We start from the raw sequence: 23240 nt of genomic DNA on the forward strand, positions 1-23240 counted from the left end.
GTTTGTTCCTGTGTGGACAGGTTCAGCTTTCACAAGAGTGTTGGAGTGAAAGCTTTTCACTGGCTGTATAAGGGTTTTCCAGAGAAACAGAACCAGTGGGATTACAGATTACACATACACAAAAACCAGATGTACTGTAAGGAGCTGGTCCGTGCAGTTATGGAGACTAAGAAGTCCCACTCTGCCCTTGGCAAGCTGTAGACCCTGGAAAGCTGGTGGTATGATTCACAGCAAGTCCAAAGGCCAGACAATGAGGGATGCCAGTAATGTAAATCTGTCTGAGGGTGGGAAAAGATGATATGATTCAGCTCAATCAGTGAGACAGGAAAAACAGGGATGAATTCCCCCTCCTCTGCCTTTTTTATTTGGGCTCTCAAAGAATTATCCAATTCTCACCCACCTTGGGGAAGGCCATCTACTTTATTGAGTCCACCAATTCATCGCTTCTCGGCCTTTTGGCTAAGGCCAAGTGTGTTGAGTCCACCAATTCAAATACTGCTCTCATCTGGAAATACCCTCATAGATACATAGAGAAATAGTATTTGATCAGAGCACCCTCTGACCAATCAAGATGACACAAAATTAATCATCACATCTGCTATATCTCCACTTAAGTTCACCTTTGTCCTGATCTGTCCAGCTACCTTCCTGCCTTGCAGCGATTTTATTTGTTTGTTTTTAAGAAAGATCACACTGTCAGTACTGCTAAAATACTTTGTTCAACCCATTTGCCAGAAAAACCTGTTTTTCAATCACCACCAGCTTGCTGGTGGTACCAGTTTATCTGTATTCTCTGACCTCCAAACAGTGGAGGCCAACAAACCTAAGCCAGTCCTCATTTTGCATTTACCTGTTCCCAGGAGGGAACTCCTGATCCAGGTACAGAAGTAGGTCCTCATTAGATGTGCAATTATAATGGTTGTTTTAGTGGTTAAGCTGTTGCTTATTGGCAAATTTGTTTTGTGTGAAAGTGCACATTGGATAAGATTAAGGTAGAATGCAAAATTTGTGCAGGTCTAGAAGTTCATGTGCAATAACTTGTTTGAACTCTTTTATTGCTTGGTAAGTTAACCTGAAACATCATGGAAAAGATGAGGATGACACAGCATAATAAACCGGATTTAAGTTTAATTTGGGAATTAAATCTTCCCTACAAACCTGTAATGAGAATACAGAATTTAAGGTAAAAAACTTTAAAATATTATTTCCACGTGAACTTCGCTGAAGTAAAGTAAACTAAGTCTCCAAGAAAACAATGAATTACTGAGTATTTTTCATCCGAAAAAAGGATTTTCCTAAGAGCAGTTTGGTATATGTATTTGCCGGAAAGGAAAACTAGTAAAGCCAAGAAATCATAAGCCTAGAAGACAATAAAAACCACTGTTCAGTAAAACAAACAAACAAACAAACAAATACTGTTCAGTAAAACAATATGTTAGGCATTTTACTTTCCAGGTTTTATAAAAATTAACCTGGAAATTGATGTTCACTGAACAAAATAGGATAGTTTTGTTACATGAACTGCCTAAGTTACTCTTAGTAAATAATGGTGTTCTCTCCTGGAAGTAAGTGTTTAATTTTAAAGTATTTAATAATCATTTTTAATTGTAACATTAATTCCAGTTCATTCACTAGGAAGAGATGAGGTACCAGAAACTCTGCCAGGCTTTCAGGCTGGTCCTATTCCCCAGGTACCCACATTGAAATAGGGGGCTGGGCACAGAAACGGCCATCCATGACCCGGGGTGCCAAGTGCCAACCAAAGGTCTGAGGAAAATGTCAAGAATACACAGTGAGAACATGCTATCCACTGCAGAAGTAGGGGAGCGTGCTTCCAGCCAATATTATATTAATATTCTATGTTACTAGGTTTTTCAGTCTCCTATACTTAGGAAGAAAACACAGACAAAGCTGCTTTTCCCAAGGGGGACCCCTTTTGAGGCCAGGTGGGTAACTTGTCATTTTGATGTATATTTAATTCTTCCCACGTGTGTCTTTGCAGGGTTTTGTAACAGGTGGAAAGGACGGAATTGTGGAGCTCTGGGATGACATGTTTGAAAGATGCTTGAAGACTTATGCCATTAAAAGAGCAGCACTGTCAACCAGCTCAAAAGGTGCCACTCCCAAATACGTAATAGGAATCTTTCTTTTCATAGGAATGGAAAAGATGGTACCAACATTCTTAGACGACCGTTACCAAATCACTTCTCCTTCTTCTGCATTTAGAGCTCTTAGCCCCTGGTAGAAATATCAAGGGGGATTGCCTAGTATCTGCTTTTGAACTACAAAGACAGAATGTATATAATAATCAGGCTTCTTGTTGTTGTTCTACTAAATATAATATTTGCAATATTAAGTACTGTATTTCCCCCCTCAGGCTTGCTTTTGGAAGATAACCCTTCAATTCGTGCCATTACTTTGGGACATGGGCATATCCTGGTGGGAACAAAAAATGGGGAGATCCTGGAAATTGACAAAAGTGGCCCAATGACACTGCTCGTTCAGGTACAGTTTACAGATTCTAAAGCACAGTTCCCATCAGAGCCGGGACTAGGGTGAGGCAAGGAGGCCACTTAGGGTTCAGTGTGTAAGTAGGTACTCAGTCTCAGGGTTATGCAACTGCTGTGTTAATTACCTCTTGCTGTATAATGAATTACCACAAATTTAGCAACTTAAAACAATACATGTTTATTTGAAGGTTTTTGTGGGTCAGGAGTCCAAGTGTGGCTTAACTGGGTCCTCTGCTTAAAGTTTCACAAGGTTACAGTAAACGGCTGCAGTCTCATCAGAGGTCCACCTGAGGAAGGATCTGCCTCCAGGATCACTCATGTTGTTGGCAAAATTCACTTCCTTGTTGTAGGACTGAGGGCTCCATTTCTTAAAAAAAAAAAATTTAATGTTTATTTATTTTTGAGATAGAGTGCGAGTGGAGGAGGGCAGAGAGAGAGACACAGAATCCAAAGCAGGCTCCAGGCTCTGAGCTGTTAGCACAGAGCCCAAAGCAGGGCTCAAACTCATGAACCATGAGATCATGACATGAGCCGGGGTCAGACGCTTAACCAACTGAGCCATCCAGCGGCCCCAAGAGTGCTTCATTTCTTGTTGGCTGTTGGCCAAAGGCCACCTTCAGCTCCTAGAGGCTGCACACAACCTTGCCACAGGGGATTCCCCAACATGGCTGCTTGCTTCCTTGAGGCCACCAAAAGAAAGAGGAAAAAAAAAAATAGGCAATATGGTCTTATATGACATAATTATATCATCAAATACATGTAATCTTGAACATCCATATCCTTTGCCATATTTTATTGGCTGGCAAATAGCCACAGGTCATGTTACACTCAAAAGGAGGGCTTACGCAGGAGTGAAAACCAGGAGAATCATGAGGGTCACCTCGTGAATGTGTCCATTGCATTCTTTTCTCTGGTCACTGATTATTACTATCCCTACCACATGCAGAGTACATTCCTCTCCCCCAGTGTCCCCAAGAGTGTTATCCCATTACAGTATCTGTTCAAAGTCCGTAACCTCATTGTCTAAATCAAGTCCAGCTATGGACAAAGCTTTTTAGGTATATTTCTTCTCAATCTCTCAATCTAGAAAACTGTCAGAAAAAATTATTTTCTCGACTCACGCCAAATCTGCAAGTGTCTCCTTAGATTTTATGCCTCAGTCTAGTCTCAGTCTTGAGGCATGTAAATGTATGACCTACTTCTTACCCTCCCTCTCCCCTCAAGAATTATATGCAGGTAAAATCACATTAAAATAAACATCAACAGAGTCTTCAAAGATCAGTGAAGTGAAAAAATCTCACTTGAGGGGGTGGGAGTGTGTGGAGATGACAGATAGTCCTGCCCAATTTGGTGATGGATGGACCTTATTTATGGGTGGAAGAGGCTCGTGGAAGAGGGTGGGGGTACATTCAGAAGGTGGAGTGAAAAAAAATACGCACTGATTATATAAGTTTCAGGACTTCTGTGGGTCCAGTGGAGGAGCTCCATCTCTGTCTCCTACAAGCTTGCTATGTTAGAGATGAACCCCAAAATCCCACTGAGAGTGGCCCTCTGATTTGCTGCACCTTGGAGACAGGTGTGCACACATAACCATGGTTTAGAACACTGTGAGGTTTTAAAAATGCATGTACCCAAGCCCCACTCAGTATGTCCCGAATAAGAATGTGTTTAAAAAAGAATTCCGTGTTAAAAACAAACCTCCAAAGCTCTGTCGCTGATTGTGCCTCAGAGACAGGATTGAGAATGTGCTGGAGGTACATCCAGGAGGTGTCACTTCTCTGTTCTCCAGCTGATCTTGATTTTGTTTCCTTCCTGATGAATCTCTTTTTCTTTCTGGCCATGACTTCTTATTGAATTTTATTGAAAAGTGACTATTTCTTTCTAATGCCCGAGTGTTTGAACTTTAATTTGTTTGCACACATGCTGTATTGCTAAATATTTGTTCACATCCTTACTATATTATGACTTAAACAATACTGTAAGATTTAAATTGTTTTCTAATTTAAAAAATATTACAGTTGAGCTTAATTTCATTTAAATATCTTTTAAACTTGAAAATAAAAGCTTTTAGCCTTTCATTCTCTATAATTCTGTTCTTTCCCCTATTTGTTTCTGTTGCTCTAATAATAAAAGCAGCCACGAGTACCACTTACTGAGTGCCTACTATGTGTCAGGCAATACTGTTGCACAGAATTTATTTCTCCACAACAGATTTGCTCAGTTGAAATTGTTTAAAAGATGAGGGACCGACTGCCCAGTAAATTGTCCACATCCATGTGCTAAGAACTATAGAGCTGGATTTCAAACCGAGGTTTGTCAGATACCAGAGCCTTTCCTTTTGCACTACACCGGGCTGTTCTCCAAATGTCTCAGCATGGAGACTGCCAGAGAGCCATGCAGAAGGCGTGGCCTCCTGATCCATGGGCAGGCAGTAATGCTGGTGGAACCTTCAGAAAAAATGTTGGTTACCACCATCTTGTCTCCTTACGCTTGTACCATTCTTTTCCTTTTCTGTCAGCATCTCTCTTTCCTCTTCTTGTCTATCACTCCTTTGCCATTTCCTCCTAAGCAGAACTAAGTAGTTCAATTCAATCAGTGTTTGTTGGGCTCCTGCTGAGATCAGCCTTGTGCTACGTGCTGTACACAGTGGAATAGGGCTTCCTATCCTCTTGGGGCTCACAGGCCTGCTCTGAGAGAGGTTGGACACTGAGGGAAAGTTAAGGAACAGGAAGCATGATTAAGACCATCAACTACCCTGCTGTGGGAAGATGTCAGAACCACTTTGCCAGTTTCAATAACATGGCAACTCAATGTCACTTGAAATAGATTCCTTATTTTTTTTAAGAGAAGGCAGTCTGGGTTGGGGGAGAGAAGTGATAGGAGATGAGTTCTGAAAACTCCCATTGTGTATTCTTTGAATATAATCGACTCTGAATTATGCACCTATTTACTACCAGCTTTATGGGTGATCAGTAGGAAGGTAAGATTCCAAGCTCATTCCTCTGCCACTTGAGATACTTCCAGCCTGTCTTGCTCACTGTCCATTCCTATGTTACACAGAAATTTAGTCCTGTCACGTTAGGGAAATATGATGTCTAAGTAAATATATGAGACAGTTGTTGAAAAGGATCTCAGAGGTGTGTCCTGTCCTCAAGCCAAATGTAAAAGGAACTTGGTCTGTGAAATGGCTCCAAGCAGATCCATTCTGGGGGAACACTGGGGTTGACACCTGACCTGTCCTCTGACCATGACCTTTGTGGTAGGAGGCTTCAGATGGGAAGACAACTAGAAAACTAATGAGGTGCTCCAGATGCAATATATTCACTCTTTGGCCCTTGTCAGCTAGTTGAATGTCAGCTCTATTTGGAACTTTGTATCTTCTGCCAAATTACTCTTTTGCTCAAACAATTTCCCTGTTAAACCAGAATCATCCAGTTTCTCTCTGGAAAGCCACCTGTTCCCTGAAGCATTCCAAGTACAAACACCTTTCACTTGCCTGTATGGTCTTCCTTTTTGCTTTACTAAGCAAAGCCTTTTTATAATTAGCCACTAAAAGCAGAAATTCAGTGAACAGTCTGGTCTCTTTTATTGTTCTGTGCACTAATCTATTCTCTACACTGCTTTATCAAGTAATAAATTGTAGGAATCAGAGTCATTTTCTTCCTAATTGTTCATTTTTAAAATCATTTTATCTCAATATTTCTAATCCAGTTAGGTGTGTTTGTGATATGATATAGGTATATGGAATTTGTCCAATGTCAATTAAGCACCTTTCAGTTTTCTGATATACACTGGGTAGAATAATTTCTGAACCAACACTGAACTTGAGTTATTCCCAGGACGCTTGATTTGAAAACTGAGCTCTCTTTACTTTTGTTTTGCCAAATATTATGCATTCACAGGACTAAAATGGAATTAAATGAACAAGAATATTGCTCTGATAGAGATAGGTGGTACCTATATCTTTTAGAAAATGAGTTTATCGAAAAAGGTGCTTTATGTCATGATCAAGCTGTTTTCCAAGTATATTTGTATCTATATATACTGGGTTAACTCAATATCAAGCAAGAGGATAAAATGATGGCATTTCCTTATTCATCCAGAGGTTTCTAAAAGGAAAGATGTTTGGCCTCATATGAACAAAGCTTATGAGCAATGAGTCCATGTTTTGCTTTACAGTGAATGCTTCAGCATCATGTAGGACCAGCTTTAGACTCAAGTTCAGATGAAAAAAAAAAAATTAGTGCCTTCATCTTGGCTCAAGGAAGCTCAAACTGTGAGCTGTTTAAGATCCTCTTCGGCTGGGTATGCAGCGCAGTGCCACCAAAGGGCTAGCCAGGAAGCGTGAGCCACGTTTGTCTTGCCCTGTTTCCTCTCCCACAGGGGCACATGGAAGGAGAAGTGTGGGGGCTGGCAGCTCACCCTCTCCTGCCCATCTGTGCAACCGTGAGCGACGATAAAACTCTCCGGATATGGGAATTATCCTCCCAGCACCGCATGCTGGCAGTGCGCAAGCTCAAAAAAGGTACATGCAATCACCTTACACATCTGTAAAAGTATTTACAAACAACAGAATGTGGTGTGTTCGTTCATTCGCTCAAGTAATATTTCCCGAGTGTGCCTGTCACATGCCCCCAGATCTGCAAGGGAATGGGAATTCAGTGTTCTTCGCTACAGACGTAAATTCCAGAAGGCTGGCCTCATCTACTATTTCCTTCATTTCCCTTGCATTGCACAGACGTTTGCCACCTGGGGGCAATATGTCCTTCTTCTTCTCATGGAGAGCTATGGGAATCTGTTGAAACACATCAGATTTCCAGAATGCTGTTTATCTTTATGTCTAACAGATTCTAACAACTGATTTTGTTACTGAAAAACAAAAGTCAGTTTTATTAAAAAAAAATAGTTAATATCAAAAAAATGAGTAAACCTGTATTTAACCCCTATGTGCACCAGAACAGAGAGGTATACCGGGAAGTACAAGTTAGTGAGTAGCTGCTATGTGTCAGGTACTGGGGATCCCACAGTGAGTGGTCCCATCTCTAGTGTCAGAGGTGGACAAGAGTTGAACAGAGCCCAGCAATAGACGGTCCATTCAAATACAGCAATCGGAGGAGAGTCTCAAAAGGAGACCATTTGTTAGAGGAGTGGGCAGAGTGGTGAGAAGTGACCAGGGATAGTGCAACACCAGTAACAGCCTGGTGCCTTTACCAGCCCTGGGCCTGAGGAGCAAGAGGAGAGAGAGAGCAGTGCCGGAACTTTGAAAGTTAGAGCTGTATGAGATGATGGGGCTGGCAGGAACTAGGACCATCCGTCAGCCTGGGGACGCAGCCAGCATGCAGTGGGCCCACAGGAAGGCTGCTGGGGGGGCACATACCCCAGACTCTCTGTTCTCCCTTCTTTCCTCGTTCCCTCCCACGAGCCTGCTGTCCATGCTCCCCCTTGGCCAAAGGCAATCAAAGCCAGAAGGCAAAGGAACCTGTCGATGCCATCTACATAGGCCTGCAGAAGACACAGAGTGGGGTGGAGAGTGCTGTGGAGAGACTGGTGAGACTCAGAGGAAGGCATGCTGCCAGGGACAACTTCATCAAGGAGGAAACATGAGAGCTGAGGCTCGGAGGATTTGTAAAAGTTCTCAGGAAAGGATGCGATTGGGGTCTGGCCCTAAAATACTTGTACCTGGTAGCTTTACAAGTGAGAGAGATGTGGAGAATGTACTCTAGGGGGATAAAATGAGAGAAGATGTCAAGACGATAGTAACAATGGTGGCTAATATTGTTGGGCCAGTGACTACTAACAATTTGCATTTGGTCTTGCACCGCTAGTAGGTGACGGAACTGAATTCAAACCCAGGCAGCATGGCTTCAGAGAGCACACCTGTGGCTACTGCTTGAGGCTGTTTTTCTCTGCCATACTATAGCCTGTCTTTACAGTGGACTTGTGGACCCTTAGTAAGTGGTGGAGCCGGGATTCAGACCCATGTCTGAGTCCAAAGCCTGTGCTGTTAAACCACTACCTGATTGAATCATTTGACCACTAATTTATACTGGGAAAATGATACACCAAGACCTCCTTGTGAGTGACTTCAATGTCAGACAGTGGGCTTTATTCACTAGGTTAAGTCCTAGTTCAAAAGAACATCTACTAATGTATCTTAGATGGGCTGACCTTTCCACCCAGTTTACTAAGCTTGTCCCTGTGTAACTATTAATAGCTTTTCCTTTCACTCTCAGAAGTGTCATGGTTTGTTCACTAAAATATATGGCTAACCTAATCTTGATGACTCTCCTCAAGGACAGGTTTGTCTTTTGTCCTCTTGGCCCTAGCACCGTGCATGACTCATAGCAGTACATAAATAACTTATTACTGAGTGAATGAATGAAGATACAATTTAGATAAGTCAATTTGAAGTTACTGGTATAACATGGCTTTCAGCATACCATGAACAGTGATGGAGGGGAGTGTGTGGAAGCTGACTTTGGAATGCCTTAGCACAATGCTGTGTGACTTTTCCATGCCCGGAGCTCTGCTTACCAAAGCCTTGACAGTAAGGTGGGGGGGGGGGTGCTATTCTTAAACAGATATCCTATTAAATACCACTCCCCCAACAGAGTCCATACTCATTCAGAAATATCTCCCTATGACCCTGCAGAGAGCAGTATAAAACATTGCTCATGGAGCCCTGTCAGCCCATACTGTTTAGTTTTGTAGACACCTCTTGAGAGAGTGTTACCCAGTACAAAGAGGCAAGATAAAATCTTTCACCTGTAGAATCACACATTATGATCCGTGGATCAGACTTGGAGTGACTACAAGATCCACAAGGTCTCTGAAGCAAGTTTTGGGTGTAGGTCATGATAACCAAAAAACGGTTTCTAGAAATTGAATTCCAGAATTCCCATTTGTAAGTATCATCTCTTTTCTTGGGAACAAAGATACTGGTTTTCTTAATCTTTCGCTCCTTTCATCCGTTGACTCCATGTGTCTTTTGAAAATCCCAGTATTCAAGTAGTAAGAAATGAATGGATAAACCTCAAAGTGAAAATGTTTTGTTTTGTTTTTTAGCATTCTGATCTTTGTCCTTGGGTTTGAAGGGAAGATATGTTTTTTAAATTGTTTTTAATGTTTATTTTTGAGAGACAGAGACAGACCCTGAGTGGGGAGGGGCAGAGAGAGGGAGACACAGAATCCGAAGCAGGCTCCTGGCTCTGAGCTGTCAGCACAGAGCCTGACACGGGGCTCGAACCCACGAACAGCGAGATAATGACCTGAGCTGAAGTCGGACGCTCAATGGACCGACCCACCCAGACACCCCAGGAAGATATATTTTAAATGACCAAGTTTTAGTTTTCCTCACAAGTAGTGTTAAAGGCACAGTAACATGTCTATGCATAATGCACATAGGCACATTTCTCCATCTCTTCATTGAATATGTTTGATAGTAGAATCCTGGTTAATAACTGTTCTTTGTGGATTCTTTTGTAGGTGGAAGATGCTGTGCCTTCTCACCTGATGGGAAAGCCTTAGCAGTTGGCTTGAATGATGGGAGTTTCCTGGTCGTAAATGCTGACACTGTTGAAGACATGGTCTCCTTCCATCACAGAAAAGAAATGATCTCTGATATTAAATTTTCAAAAGGTAAAGATTAAAGCAGAAACTTTCTAGAATGTGTTTGGGGCAAAAATTTATGAGAGTGGACTCTTTAAATACTTCCTTGACCTTTTCCCCATTTGAAATAAGTTCCTGGAAGTAAATTCTTGTCTAAAATGTTTGGGTGTTAATTGCATGTTTTTCTTTACAGATACAGGAAAATACCTTGCCGTGGCATCCCATGATAACTTTGTGGATATTTACAACGTACTGACAAGCAAACGGGTGGGCATCTGTAAAGGTGCTTCTAGTTATATTACCCATATTGACTGGGACTCTAGAGGTAAAGTATGTTGTGGCTTTCACGACAAAATTTTTGTTTCAAAAAAGTCAATATCCATTCATACATGTTTCCAGAGAGAAGAACAGTGGAGCTTTAGAGAGAGACAGAGTGGAGAACCCACAGCAAATATAAGCAATTGTAATTTTACAACGCAGGGGCACCTGCTGTTAACATTTTGCGTAGTTTTTCTGTCTTATTACCACCACCACTACTCCTACTATTATGATTGTTAATTCAAGCCATTGAGTTTTAAGACCATTGAAGATACACGATGCCTTCTGTTACCCTGGCAAGCCACCACTTCACCTTTGGGTTTGGCGTTCCTTGTCCTTGCCTTGTATCTCCTCCTTACTGTTTTCCTTTTTCTACCAATGCTTCACCTCCCCGAGAACTGCCCAAGAAGTCTCTAGCAATTTTCGTCTTCTGACAGAGGTAGAACTCTGCACGCAGCTCACCTGAAGTTACCCTGCTCTCCAAAACTCCCAGCCGACCCCCTACCTCCTGCAAGTCATGCCCACAGATGCCATGGGAATTTGCCTGTTTATTTAACAAATGTAGTTTCTACATGTGCAAAGTCTTAAGGCAGGAAATGTGGATGATTCAGAAGTGAGACACAGTTCCTGTAGTAGTCCACAAGAGTTTATAATTTAGTGGGGGAGACATACTTGTGCTTGAAAAATATAGACGCCCAAATGTTAAGGCATGGGGACAAGAACTGGAGAGTCACAGGGAGGTGTTATGCAGGGCCTCTGAGTGGGCCATGTCAGCATTCAGCACCCAAGATGGAGCATTATTGCCCCAGGGGGGGTCACTTTTAAATCTCATCCCAGGGACTTAGCTGTTGTTAGAGTTTGGAGTAGGCATTTAGGAATGGGCAGGGTCCCAGTTTTGAAAGGAGTTTTAGTTGACCATGGTAGAAAGCACCAAGCCCAGTGGTGTCTCTAAGGGAGGAGCTCACAACAGGGGAGTCCATGGAGCCTCACAGAAGCAGTGTCCTTTAAGGTAGATCTTGAAAGATGACCAGAAGTTCACCAGATGGTGAAGCATTCCAGGCTCAGAAGGAACATGACATGTCAAGATGAGGAGGTGGGAGAAACAGGGGAAATTAAGAAATAATAATATTGAGTGACTAAGGGCGAGAAGAGAGATGAATGTGGAGGGAAAGACCAGGACAGGATGCAAAGGAACCTTTACCTCCTACTAGGAAGCTGAGCACTGAACTTTATCCTGGAGGTAATTAAGTAATTCTAAAAGATTTAGAGGTGGGGCAGGAGGGGGGGTGTTCTCTGCCATCTTTGGAAGGATGAATAAGCCTGGAGTGGAAAAGCAACTAAAATCAGCCAGGAGAAAGAGGTGCTGAGATCTTCCACCAAATAGAGATTATTTCAGAGTTGCCAGAATATTTTATTTCAAGTATTTTTTTTGAAGTACTGGCCATAGACTGATCCTTCTGCCAAGCAGGTATTCATGTGTAACTGTACTTGATGCATTGGAATTTGGACTTTATTTGAGCCTTACAACTTTCAGGCACTTTATATAGTGCAATAGATGGAAGAAAGCATGCTCTTTACTGCGAGAGGTGCAAGTCCCAACAAGGGCAAAAGGGAGATCAGATAAGTCTCTCTCACTTTCATGTCGGAGCCCTCCCTGCCAGACACAGCGCCGAGGGCTTAGGCTGGCATTTGTGATCAGAGGTGACACTGGTGGCCTGACAGTCCTCTAGGAACCATTGAGGCCAAACAGATAGAGGGAGACAGCTGCTTCTCAGCCACACTTCTTGGACGTTCTCTGCTTCATTGTTAAAAAAAAAAAAAAAAAAAAAAAAAAAAGACAGTGATTTCCCCTGTAAATTCTCTTGCTAATGTCCCGATTTATGTCATGTTGGGAGGAGAATTTAGAACAGGCAGGGGCAGCCTTATGCATCTGTAGAATAGAGTACGGTGTGTTTTGTTGGGAATCCAACACCCACAAAATACATAGCACAATATGTGAAATCCCACCATGACAGTGGTCACTGGAGGCTACACTTGGTTCTTATTTACATGTTACATATTATTTATAAGAGAAAATGGGACATAGGAAGAATCAATTTCAATGGGGAAGACTCTTTTACATTTGTTTTAATTTTGGTAAAATACACATAAAGTTTACCATCCTAACCATTTTTAAATGTACGGTTCAGTGGCATTAACTGCATTCATACTGTTGTGCAACCTTCACCACTGTCCATTTCTATAAACCGAACCTCTATACCCATCAGACAAGAACTCCCCTTTTCCCCTTCTCCCGGACCCTGCTAACCACCATTCTACTTTATGCCACTATGAATTTGACTCCTCGAGGTATTTCATGTAAGTGGAATCATATGGTATTTGTCTTTTTGTAACTGATTTATTTCACCTAACATGATGTCCTCAAGATTAATCCATATTATAGCATGTGTCAGAATTTCCTTCCTTTTTAAAATTTTTAAAATTTATTCATTTATTCTGAGAGAGACAGAGACAGTGCAAGTAGGCAAGGGGCAGAGTGAGAGGGAGATAGAGAACCCCAAGCGGGTTCCTGTGCTGCCAGCACAGAGCCTAACGCAGGGCTCGAACTCACAAAAACGCAAGATCATGACCTGAGTGGAAACCAAGAGTCAGACTCTTAACTGACTGAGCCACCCTGGCACCCCCTCCCCTTTTTTAGTATTAAAAAAAAAAAAAATTCTTGTTTATTTTCCGTCCTTTTTAAAGCTGAATAATACTCCAAAGTGTGTATATGCCACATTTTGTTTATCTACAGACAGATACGTGTGTTGTTTCCACCTTTTAGCTATTGTGCATAATGCTGCCACGAACGTGAGTGTACTAGACCCTGCTTTTAATTCTTTTGGGGCATCTACCCAGAAGGGGAATTGCTGAATCAAATGGTAATTCTATTTTTAACTTCTTGAGGAGCCACCATACTATTTTGCACAGCTGTTGTGTCACTTGACATTCCTACCAACAGGGCACAAGTGTTCCAGTTTCTCTACGTCCTCACCAACACCTGCCATTTTCTGGTTTGGGAGGAGGTCTTTTTTATAATAGCCATCCTTATAGGTATGAAATGGTATCTTATTTTGGTTTTTATTTGCATTTGGGGATTTTTTTTTTTTAACCTGCAAATGTGTAGGTCCTGTGTTGGATGTTAGGGCTATAAAGAGGAGTAAGTCCTAGGTGGAAAGAACAAGATCTTGGCCAGGATCAGTGGGTTGCAATCATGGAGGCGATAGTCTTTATATATAAAGGCCCCCAATGTAGAGCCATCACTTTGCAGGCAGAGGAGCAAACCTCACTATTTCCACAATTTTGCCCTAAGCCAGCTTCTGTGGTCCAACCAGAGCTCAGGGTGATAGAAAAGGCACTGGGAGTAAGGAGGCCGAGGTCTTTGAAAACCTACCTCATCTCCTGTCCTATGTGGCCCCTTTGGTCAGGTGAGAGCGTCAGACCAAATGTGTTCTATGGACGGAGAGGAAAATAGAATACTTTTGATTTTCAGGGAGGAGTTATATTACCTGGAGAATCAAAGCAAGTATGCCCATGGACCTTCCCTGGTTTAACTCCAATTTGATTACCATGAGGCATGTGTCATGTTGGTATTGTGCTCCTGATATCCCAGTTCCCAAAGTGGCTGACCTCAGGAATGTGCCATACTGCCTCAAGATCAGCCTAGTTTTTCACAGCAGGGCCTTGAGGGTCTGGTAAGGGCAGAGAGCAGAATTTAGGAGCAGGGTTCTATTTCATGCCTTTGATCTTGTCAAAAATAGTGAACACATTTGCTAGAGCCAGCTGGCTCATCAGGGGTGGGGGGTGGCACAGCCTTTCGTGTCCATGGCAACCATGGGTCCTAAGGAACCAAAAAGCCCATCAGCCTTTTGCAGGAATGTCAGCTGCCCCTGAATGAAAGCTGCTGAGAAGGGGGAAAATGTGGAGAGAGATAAAATTTGGAAGAATATTTCCTAGTTGATATTAGTTCATTGCTAGAAATATCAGGACTATAAGTCCAGTCAACAGTTTGGGCCATAATAGAACTCTCATTCCCATTTTCATTGCAAATGATCTGATGTATTTGGTACATTTAGTATGAATTTTGGAATTGTTCTAACTTAAAAATTATATAACAACTAGAATGATGGGTGTGAATCATTTCGTGGATTATATAGCTCTATCCACCTTCAGGGTGTGTGGTTTCCTATACCTGCTTAGTAGTGAGGACATCTGGCTCTTCTGATTCTCTTCCACCTTGTGAGTAGACATTTCTAGTGAATAAAAATGTGACACTTCTGAAAGAATAGAGTTATTGTTACTAAGTGGCAATTATACATGGATTATACAGATTTTTTGCTCTTTGCTTCTGTTCTCAGAATATTTCAGTGCCTTTATGACAGAGCAGAGGCAGCAGAAAAAAAGAGTGGTGACCTAAATATTTTCTGTGTGCTTGAAAAAAAAAAGTAGTAACTGCAGTAAAGAATATGGTAGGGGGTTGGGGTTGGGGGTGGGAATCATACCCATAATTCCTCTTTCCTAATATAAGAATAGCTGCAGTTTTAAAAATTTCTTCACATCCTTGGTTGCAAGGAACTCAAACCCACTCAGCTTAAATTTTCTAAATAATAGTAAAGAATGAGGTTATTTGGAAGATATAGGGATAGCTCATAGAATCTAAGAGCAGGAAGCAACATCTCCTGAGGAACTGGCTTTAGGAATGAACCAGAAAAGCAAGCAGGCACTTCCCTCCTCTCTCTTCTCCTGCTGTAAGGCAGCTCATTTCAGAGTCTCCTGCTCTCCTGGGTCTGGTGTCTGTTTTCGGCCCCTGTCTCTGCAGGACAACTTTCTTTCATTCATTTGCACGTGGTCTGTTCTGTTGCCCCCCAAAGTCACCCTAAGTTCCAAAGTCCATCTTATCCCAGCTAGGCACCCACTGATTGAGTTTCCCAGATCCTAAGTTTCCAGGAAAGAGAATTTGAGTGCCCACTCCCATCTGCAGCCTGACTGGGTCAGGCTCTGGGAACGTCTGGGGCAGCGTCTTCTACCAGAGGACAAACACAACCACAGGGGTCCAGGCAAGGTGGGAAGGAAGTTCTTAGGGGTGGGACATGAGCCAGGTTGGTACCCCACAGGTGTCTGTGGTGCTACACAGCATTCTGGTGCCTGTGTCTTGTGTTTAGATCCTCTAATAATCTTGCAGTCTTAAAGTATTTCACTTTACTATTATGATAATTTTGGAGTTTTCTTTAAAATACTAAAAAATACTTTGTAGGTCTGTTAGTTCATTGGAGAAATATTATTCATTTTCTTACAATACTAAATAGCCAAAGCTAATTTAACTACCTAGTTTGTTTGTATATGTTCAGCCATAAATTCAGGGAAATGTGCCCATTTCAAAAGAAACTTTTTCAAGTTCACTTGCTCCTCACAGTCGAGGCCCCTCATCACCATATTATAACCCAGCAAATTAGAAACAATTAAGGTTTTCAGTTACAAAATTAGAGAGCCTTATTTTTAATTATTCACTGAGAAGTAGACCTGTAACTTCTGAAGGTTAGCCAAACTAGATTTCAGACCCAGGTGGCACCCACTTAAACGTTAAAGACCATGACAAGTTATTTTGATATTACTTTTGCAAGAAAGACATTTCAAGACTACTAGATGTACAGAGTTATGGGGGGAAAGAGAGCAGGGGAAGAAATAGTATGATGTAAATGTACACTGAATTTTTTACCAATGAAGTATTGGGACATCTGCTTCGAAATCATGTGGGGTGAAAGCCTTGAGTGGAGGCTCATGAAACAGTGGAGGCTGGCCATGTGCTAATAACTGTTGAAACTGAACATTAACTGGGCGGTAGGGTTTTTTTTTATATTCTTCTTACTTCTATATGTGTTTGAAATGTCCCATGATTTAAAAATGCTGAAAAAAATACTAGAGTGTGTGTCTTTTGAGTCATTTAAATTTCAAGCCATAAAGGATCAATGAGGTGTAAAGAGGAGAATCAGGGTGTCCATTCTTCTTCAACATTAATCATAGTGATTTACTAGATTTTAATTTTACATCAGACCGAAAGACTGTTTTTGCTCAACGTGTTGTTTTGGGAAAATCTTGGATTTCTTTACAATTTTTCAAGTAAGATAGGGGGAGAGGGCAAGCATTTGTATGTTGTTTTATGTGTCACTATCTTCTAGTTTCTAGGCTTTAAAGTACAAATTTAGAATTTAGACCTGGGTAAATGTGAGTGCTTACCACAAGGTTCTCACTTATGATGCCACAATTCTTGCCAAAGCAGTTTCCTTTTACTACACATTTGTGCAACCAGGAAAATGAGCAAAAAGCCTAGATTTAGTCAAGCTTTTGAAAAACAGATATTCCTTTTATAACAGAGTAAAACCTAGCAGGCTTGATTCTATGAGGGGTGTGCAAGGTCGGATTTTATGAGGCCCACATTAAAAAATCCATAGCTTTGGGGTTTCTGCCCTGCCATATAATTGACTTTACGTGCACTTCTGGATAATCCAGCATTCGTTTGCTCAGTTTATGAGCCTGATTAAAATGAATCAAAATAGTTGCAACCGTGTTTGTATCTTTACAACAGAAAGATAAATGCAGATGTTAATTGTCTTTTTGCTTCATTCTATCACACTAGGAAAATTATTGCAAGTTAATTCGGGTGCCAAAGAACAACTCTTTTTTGAAGCTCCGAGAGGCAAACGGCATATAATAAGACCTTCGGAGGTAACAGTCATACACAGAGCTTTTTAAAAGTGTTTCATGAAGATTTAATATGTGCATTTTTAATAAAGCCTGTCCATTATTATCCATTAGTATGGGTTATATTTAGTGTACCTTTAAGCTTGATTGTTTCTTAAATCTGAGTGCTTAATCTGGTTCCCTACATTCTGAGAACCTACAAATTCACTGGTCTGCTCATGGAGCATTGGACAGTCAGCCTTGTGCTTAATCTTCCTCTGCTGCAAGACAATGACTAAGCTTATAATTTGAATGCTACATATTACTTCTTCCATTGGACATGCCCTGTCCCTTGGTGCAAAGCTTTCTGTGAACATAAACTTTTGAAACTTACTTTCTCAGTAAGTATTTGTAACAACACTATCTTCTGCGGTAAGAAAAATTACTTTTTAAAACAAAAACTATGTACAACCTGACCATCCATTTGTATCACACTGTTTCCCTTTTCCCTGTTTTCCTCATGTCTTTGGCCACATACATAATTTCTTAGTTGTTGAAATCAAAGCCTCTATACAACTTTTGAATCCATGAACTAATGCCTTTCTAAAGGCTAAGGTGCTTTTGTGGCCAGGGTGCTTTTGCTTCTTCCAGGGTCTGTATGGAGGTTCCACAGAGTGAACATGGATGGCTGAAAGGTGGTTGCCTGGTTGAGCATTAAGGACCTCTTCTTAGCCCCAGGAGACAACCTGAGTCATTTATTTGCTATATAACCTTTGATGAACGAAAAGGAAATAATTGCTTCCTTAGAGGGAAAGGTGTCAGAGGGTACACCACTGAGGGATAGGCATCTGCCTCTAACTTCAGTCTGTCATTAAGAGAAACCGTCCCATCATTGCAAAGTACTCCCAGAAACATTGGGATATGTGCCCATTCATAATGTTTTCATGGTTTCTAAAAGAAGTCTATGTGCGGTACTTAAGAAGTATAAGTTGTTAGAGATGATGGCATTATATTAATGGAAATTGTTTGCTGATCAATCGATCTCACTCCCAGATTCCAATGTATTTATCTCTGATCAGTCGTCATTCTAACTTTTTTAAAGAAACTTCTGTAGCCTTGAGTAAGAGATACTTTAAATTAAGTCCTTTATTCACTGGACACTTCGTACGCCTGTGTTATTGTCTTGTGAACATTCTTGTGTGATGGCTGTCAGTCTCATTTTATAGACAGGGAGATTAAGCCTCCAGGAGAGTAAGAGGACCATGGAGCTGTGGTCCCAGTCTCGAGGGGCCCACGTGTGACTACTTGGCAGCCTAGACCATGGGGCCTTTTGGATTTTTCCTGTGTATTTAAGCATCATTTTACATCACTTCATCTGTGTTTTCCCTTCATGTTCTGGTGCCCCAAAATAAGTGCACTAAAATAAAATTCAGTCGAACCAAATGGTGGAGGGGGCAGGATACCAACTTGGGACCAATGAGCAATTACTGTGTTTAAGAATCTGCACAAGAGGAAAATTTGTGTTATAAGAAGGCTTCTTCACATACCAGACTCTGGCTCTGAAGAGTTCATCTGTCACTCTGAGGTACACAGTTGGTATTCCAGAGGCTGATCTCTGGTGCTGCTGTTTGCGGAGGCCATCCAGCTGATGTTTTCACGCCTGGGATTCTCTGGTATTGCCACCTAAGGGCACTGGAGACGCAGCTCAGCATTTCTTCCACCAGTAGTGTCAGGCCCTTCAGCTACCTATGAAGGATGAAAAAATCCTCTTAAAAAAAAAAAAGTTTATTTATCTTGGGGGAGTTGGAGGGGAGAGAGAGAGAGAGAGAGAGAGAGAGAGAATCCCAAGCAGGCTCCACACTGTCAGAGAACAAAAATGTTCTTGCTATAATAAAGCCAGTGAGGCAGAATTGAGTATTTTCTTTTTTCTTTTTTAAGTTTATTTATTTATTTTGAGAGAGAGAGACAGAGAAAATGAATCCAAAACAGGCTCCTCACTGCTGTGCAGACCCAACATTGGGCTCGAACTCAAGAACCACGAGATCATGACCTGAGCCAAAATCGAGAGTCAGACGCTTAAACAACTGAGCCACCCAGGCACTACAGAAACCCTTGTCAAAAAAGGGTTTTTGTTTTTTTGTTTTTTTTTTTTTTAACAGCCATGGTGAAACTAATACAAACCTTACTCGGCAAATTGTTAAGTATGACGAATACTAAAATGCCCATTTAAATCCATCTGGTACAGCACAGCACAGTCAAAGCATCACTAAACTAGGAGGCCGGCTCTCTTGAGCCCATTTCCCTCTGGCTCCTAAACCAGCTGTGATTTAAGTGACTCACCTGTCTGGATCTTCCTTCCCCTGGAAAATGATGATGGCAATGACACATCTGCCCAAGGCAAGGTGCTATGGAAGAGACCCTTTGAGGACCCCTCTTCCATCTAAGGTTCAGGATTTTTAACAAGTTTGCCCCTTTTGGGTTTTGTGGGTTAGAGGGATCATTTTTTAATGCTCCCTTTTAAATGCAATTTCTGTAGCTTCCAACAAATTGGGTATTTGCTTGGGGACCTCAGTGTCCAGATCTGGCCAAGGATGATCTGCTGGGGTGATCTCAGGGTGAGCAATAACAGCTCACCCCCACCCCAACCGCCCACTTTTGTGCCTAGATAACGAGGTCAGGGAAACTGCCACCTAGAGCGCTGGCACTGGGGATGGACAGGAAAGTCTCAGAAACAGAATCTGGAACGTGGAAGGGAGTCAGTGGCCAGAAAGCCTGCTTGCAGAACCAGCAGGAGCGTTTGCCTTCTCTTCCTGCAAAGGCCAGTTTAGTGGATAAGAACCCCAGAAAATGGAGATGATTGCTGAGGAGGCACCTCAAGTCAATTCAGTCTGTGGTCCTGCCTGAGGCACCCCAAATCACCAGGGCCAGCGCTGCTTTTTGGTTCCAGTTCTGCATGGTTCCAGGAGGAGCACAGAATGTTAAATGAGGAGAAGTTTGAGTGACTAAAATACATTTAATACCTCCGCACGTTATGACTAAAACCCAACTGCATCTTTATCTTGCCATTTCTCTGTAATGCGTAGGTGCGTTAACAGATCAAATCCCCCAGGAAAGTCTAATACACAGTGTTGTTACTATTGTTTATTTTAAAAAGGAAAGCCTAGATTATATCAGGATTTCAGCCTATATGAATTTCAAATCTTTTGTCCATGAATTTCAGAGAAAACAGTTTTAAAGGATAGAATATAGTCATAGTAATGCAATATGAACAGCTCTTCAAGTTTGTAAGGTAGTCTCTCTCTAGCATACAGGATATTAGGCTAGCTGCAGAATCTTATTACTCATTCCTTCTAGAAAGCACTCCTTCAAAAAAAGTTACATCTTGTGAGTTTTTAAAATAATTTGCTAAATAATCAGCCCCATTGATCAATGCAGCTCAGTGGTTCTCATTTGGGAGCAATATTGCCCCTTCCCCCAGGGATATTTGCCAATGTCTCGGGAGAGCTTGGGGAGGAGGGCTGCTGACTTCCAGTGGGTAAAGGACAGGAATGCTGCTAAAATACTACCATGCACAGGACAGCCCTTGACAACAAAGAATCAACTGTCCTAAAACATTAATAGTGCTGACACTGAGAAACCCTGACCTAGCGTATGGCTTAAATGATGCTAAAACCTACAAGAACTAAAAAACTATTTTTTTAGATTTTCTATTCTATTCTATTCTATTCTATTCTATTCTATTCTATTCTATTCTATTTATTTTTTGAGAGCCAGAGAATGAGAGAATCTTAAACAGGCTCCACAGTCAACCCAGAGCCTGATGATAAGGCGTTCGATCTCACAACCATGAAATCATGATCTGAGACGAAATCAAGAGTCAGATACTTAACTGACTGAGCCACCCAGGCGCCCCCTAAGAAACTTTCTTATTGTCAGATTTCCACAATTCCAAAATAATGATTTTATACATAGAAAAATGGTTATCTGACTGTAGTGTTTACTTAGATAATCCGTATGCCACTTAAAAACTGCATCTTAGAACTTACACACCTCAGATCACAACACAATTGCCTAGTGCTGGCAAAGTCATCAGTAAGAACTATTCAGCTGCATTTTTTATTGCTGTTTATTTTTTTTTAAATAGTATGGCATAAGGAATATAGTCAGTCATTGGTAGTGTAACAGAGTCACGTGGTGACAGGTGGTAGCTACACTTTTGTTGAGCGTACCTTAATGAACACGTAGACTTGTCGAATCATCATGACGTACACCTGAAATTAATGTAACGTTGCATGTCAACTACAATAAAGAAAAAGGTCTCTAGGTTGTGCAAAAATATATTGATTTCTTTCCTTCTTTTTAAGATTGAGAAAATAGAGTGGGACACGTGGACCTGCGTGCTGGGGCCTACGTGTGAGGGAATCTGGCCTGCACACAGCGATGTGACTGATGTAAATGCTGCCAGTCTTACCAAAGACTGTTCCCTCTTAGCCACTGGAGATGATTTCGGTTTTGTTAAGCTTTTTTCATATCCTGTCAAGGTAATACTGCATGTTTATTATATTTACTTGCTCAGTCTCATTAATAACCTAAAATCTATGCATAGTATCTAAATGGATATTTATTTTTATTTTTTAAAGACTTTTTTTAAGTTTATTTATTTATTTTGAGAGAGAGTGTGTGAGTGGGGGAGGGCAGAGAGAGAGAGAGAGAGAGAGAGAGAGAGAGAATCTCAAGCAGGCTCTGAGCTGTCAGCATGGAGCCCAACACAGGGTTCGAACTCACGAACCATGAGATCATGACCTAAGATGAAACCAAGAGTCAGAAGCTTAACCTACTGAGGCAGTTAAGGTGCCCCTCCAAGTGGATTTTTAAATATAAGCAATCAATAATGTTATCTACATCACCATTGTTATTTATGCTATCTAAAAACCTTTATGACACTGTTTACTACTAGGTGTCAGATTCTCATGATATAGAATTCCTCCTTGAAAGGCCTTCACTGGTCATCAAATCCAACATCTCACAAACTGCAGAGGAAGAATTTCTTTACAACATCTTGGGCCAGTGCCTTCCAATAGGTACTTCCTTGGAGAGAGGAAGGTCTTACTACCTCACAAAGCAGCCCAATTCATTTTTAAATAGTTCAGTTATTAAAACGTTTAGCTCTATATACAGCTGAACAGCCTTCATATGGAGCAAGATAGTCCTCGACTCCCTGAAATCTCAGTTTCTCCAGCCTAAACGTGTCCAGTTCTTCAGCCATTTCCCACAGGACATGGTTTCCTGCTGCCCCTCCCTCTAGGCACACTCCATGTTATCAATTCCATTCTAAACTGTCTCCTCTGAGAAGGAATTCACCATCTCAGATGTAATCTGACGAGTTCAGGGTCAGTGGGAATTTTACCTTCTTGTTTTGTTTTTGTATTTGTGTTAAATCAAACTAAAATGGCACCAACTCTTTGGGCTGCCACACTATGCAACTGAATCCTAGATTTCATTCTAAAGAAATGTTCAGCTTATCCCTCATCTTGTCCTTACACAATTGATACTCTAAATTTGAGCACAGAACTTTATATTTGTACCAAATAAGATTTATCTTACTTCACCTCCTTGTTCTAACCTGTCAACACGTTTTAAGTACCTTTTAAAAATGTTTACTTTCCCTTCCAGCATCATGTCATCTTCTCATTTCACAAGTGTAAGTTTTAAATCACGGGAAATAAAAAAAGACCAGGACAACCAAACATCACCGTCAGGAGCCCTATTCAGTTATTCTGTTTATTTTTTTTTCAACGTTTTTTATTTATTTTGGGACAGAGAGAGACAGAGCATGAACGGGGGAGGGGCAGAGAGAGAGGGAGACACAGAATCGGAAACAGGCTCCAGGCTCCGAGCCATCAGCCCAGAGCCTGACGCGGGGCTCGAACTCATGGACCGCGAGATCGTGACCTGGCTGAAGTCGGACGCTTAACCGACTGCGCCACCCAGGCGCCCCAGTTATTCTGTTTATTAATGTACACATTGAGTTCTAGTTCTTCAGTCAGGATCAGACATTTACATTTACCCGACTGTGCTATCTTGGAG

The 23240-nt window shown here is 41.5% G+C and overlaps 1 protein-coding gene across 1 annotated transcript in view; it reads left to right on the forward strand.

Moving 5' to 3' along the window:
* Positions 1–23240, forward strand: part of EML6 (EMAP like 6) — a 169643-nt gene that overhangs the window by 93164 nt on the left and 53239 nt on the right. Inside the window, exons 19-25 of the mRNA XM_032592775.1 lie at positions 2003–2114; positions 2378–2505; positions 6894–7035; positions 9996–10148; positions 10312–10443; positions 17110–17198; positions 21518–21694. Of these exons, the coding sequence (XP_032448666.1) occupies positions 2003–2114; positions 2378–2505; positions 6894–7035; positions 9996–10148; positions 10312–10443; positions 17110–17198; positions 21518–21694 (933 nt within the window). The remainder of the gene's footprint in view (positions 1–2002; positions 2115–2377; positions 2506–6893; positions 7036–9995; positions 10149–10311; positions 10444–17109; positions 17199–21517; positions 21695–23240) is intronic.

This window comes from Lynx canadensis, chromosome A3 (genome assembly GCF_007474595.2).
Source record: "Lynx canadensis isolate LIC74 chromosome A3, mLynCan4.pri.v2, whole genome shotgun sequence".
NCBI classification, from domain to species: Eukaryota; Metazoa; Chordata; class Mammalia; order Carnivora; family Felidae; genus Lynx; species Lynx canadensis.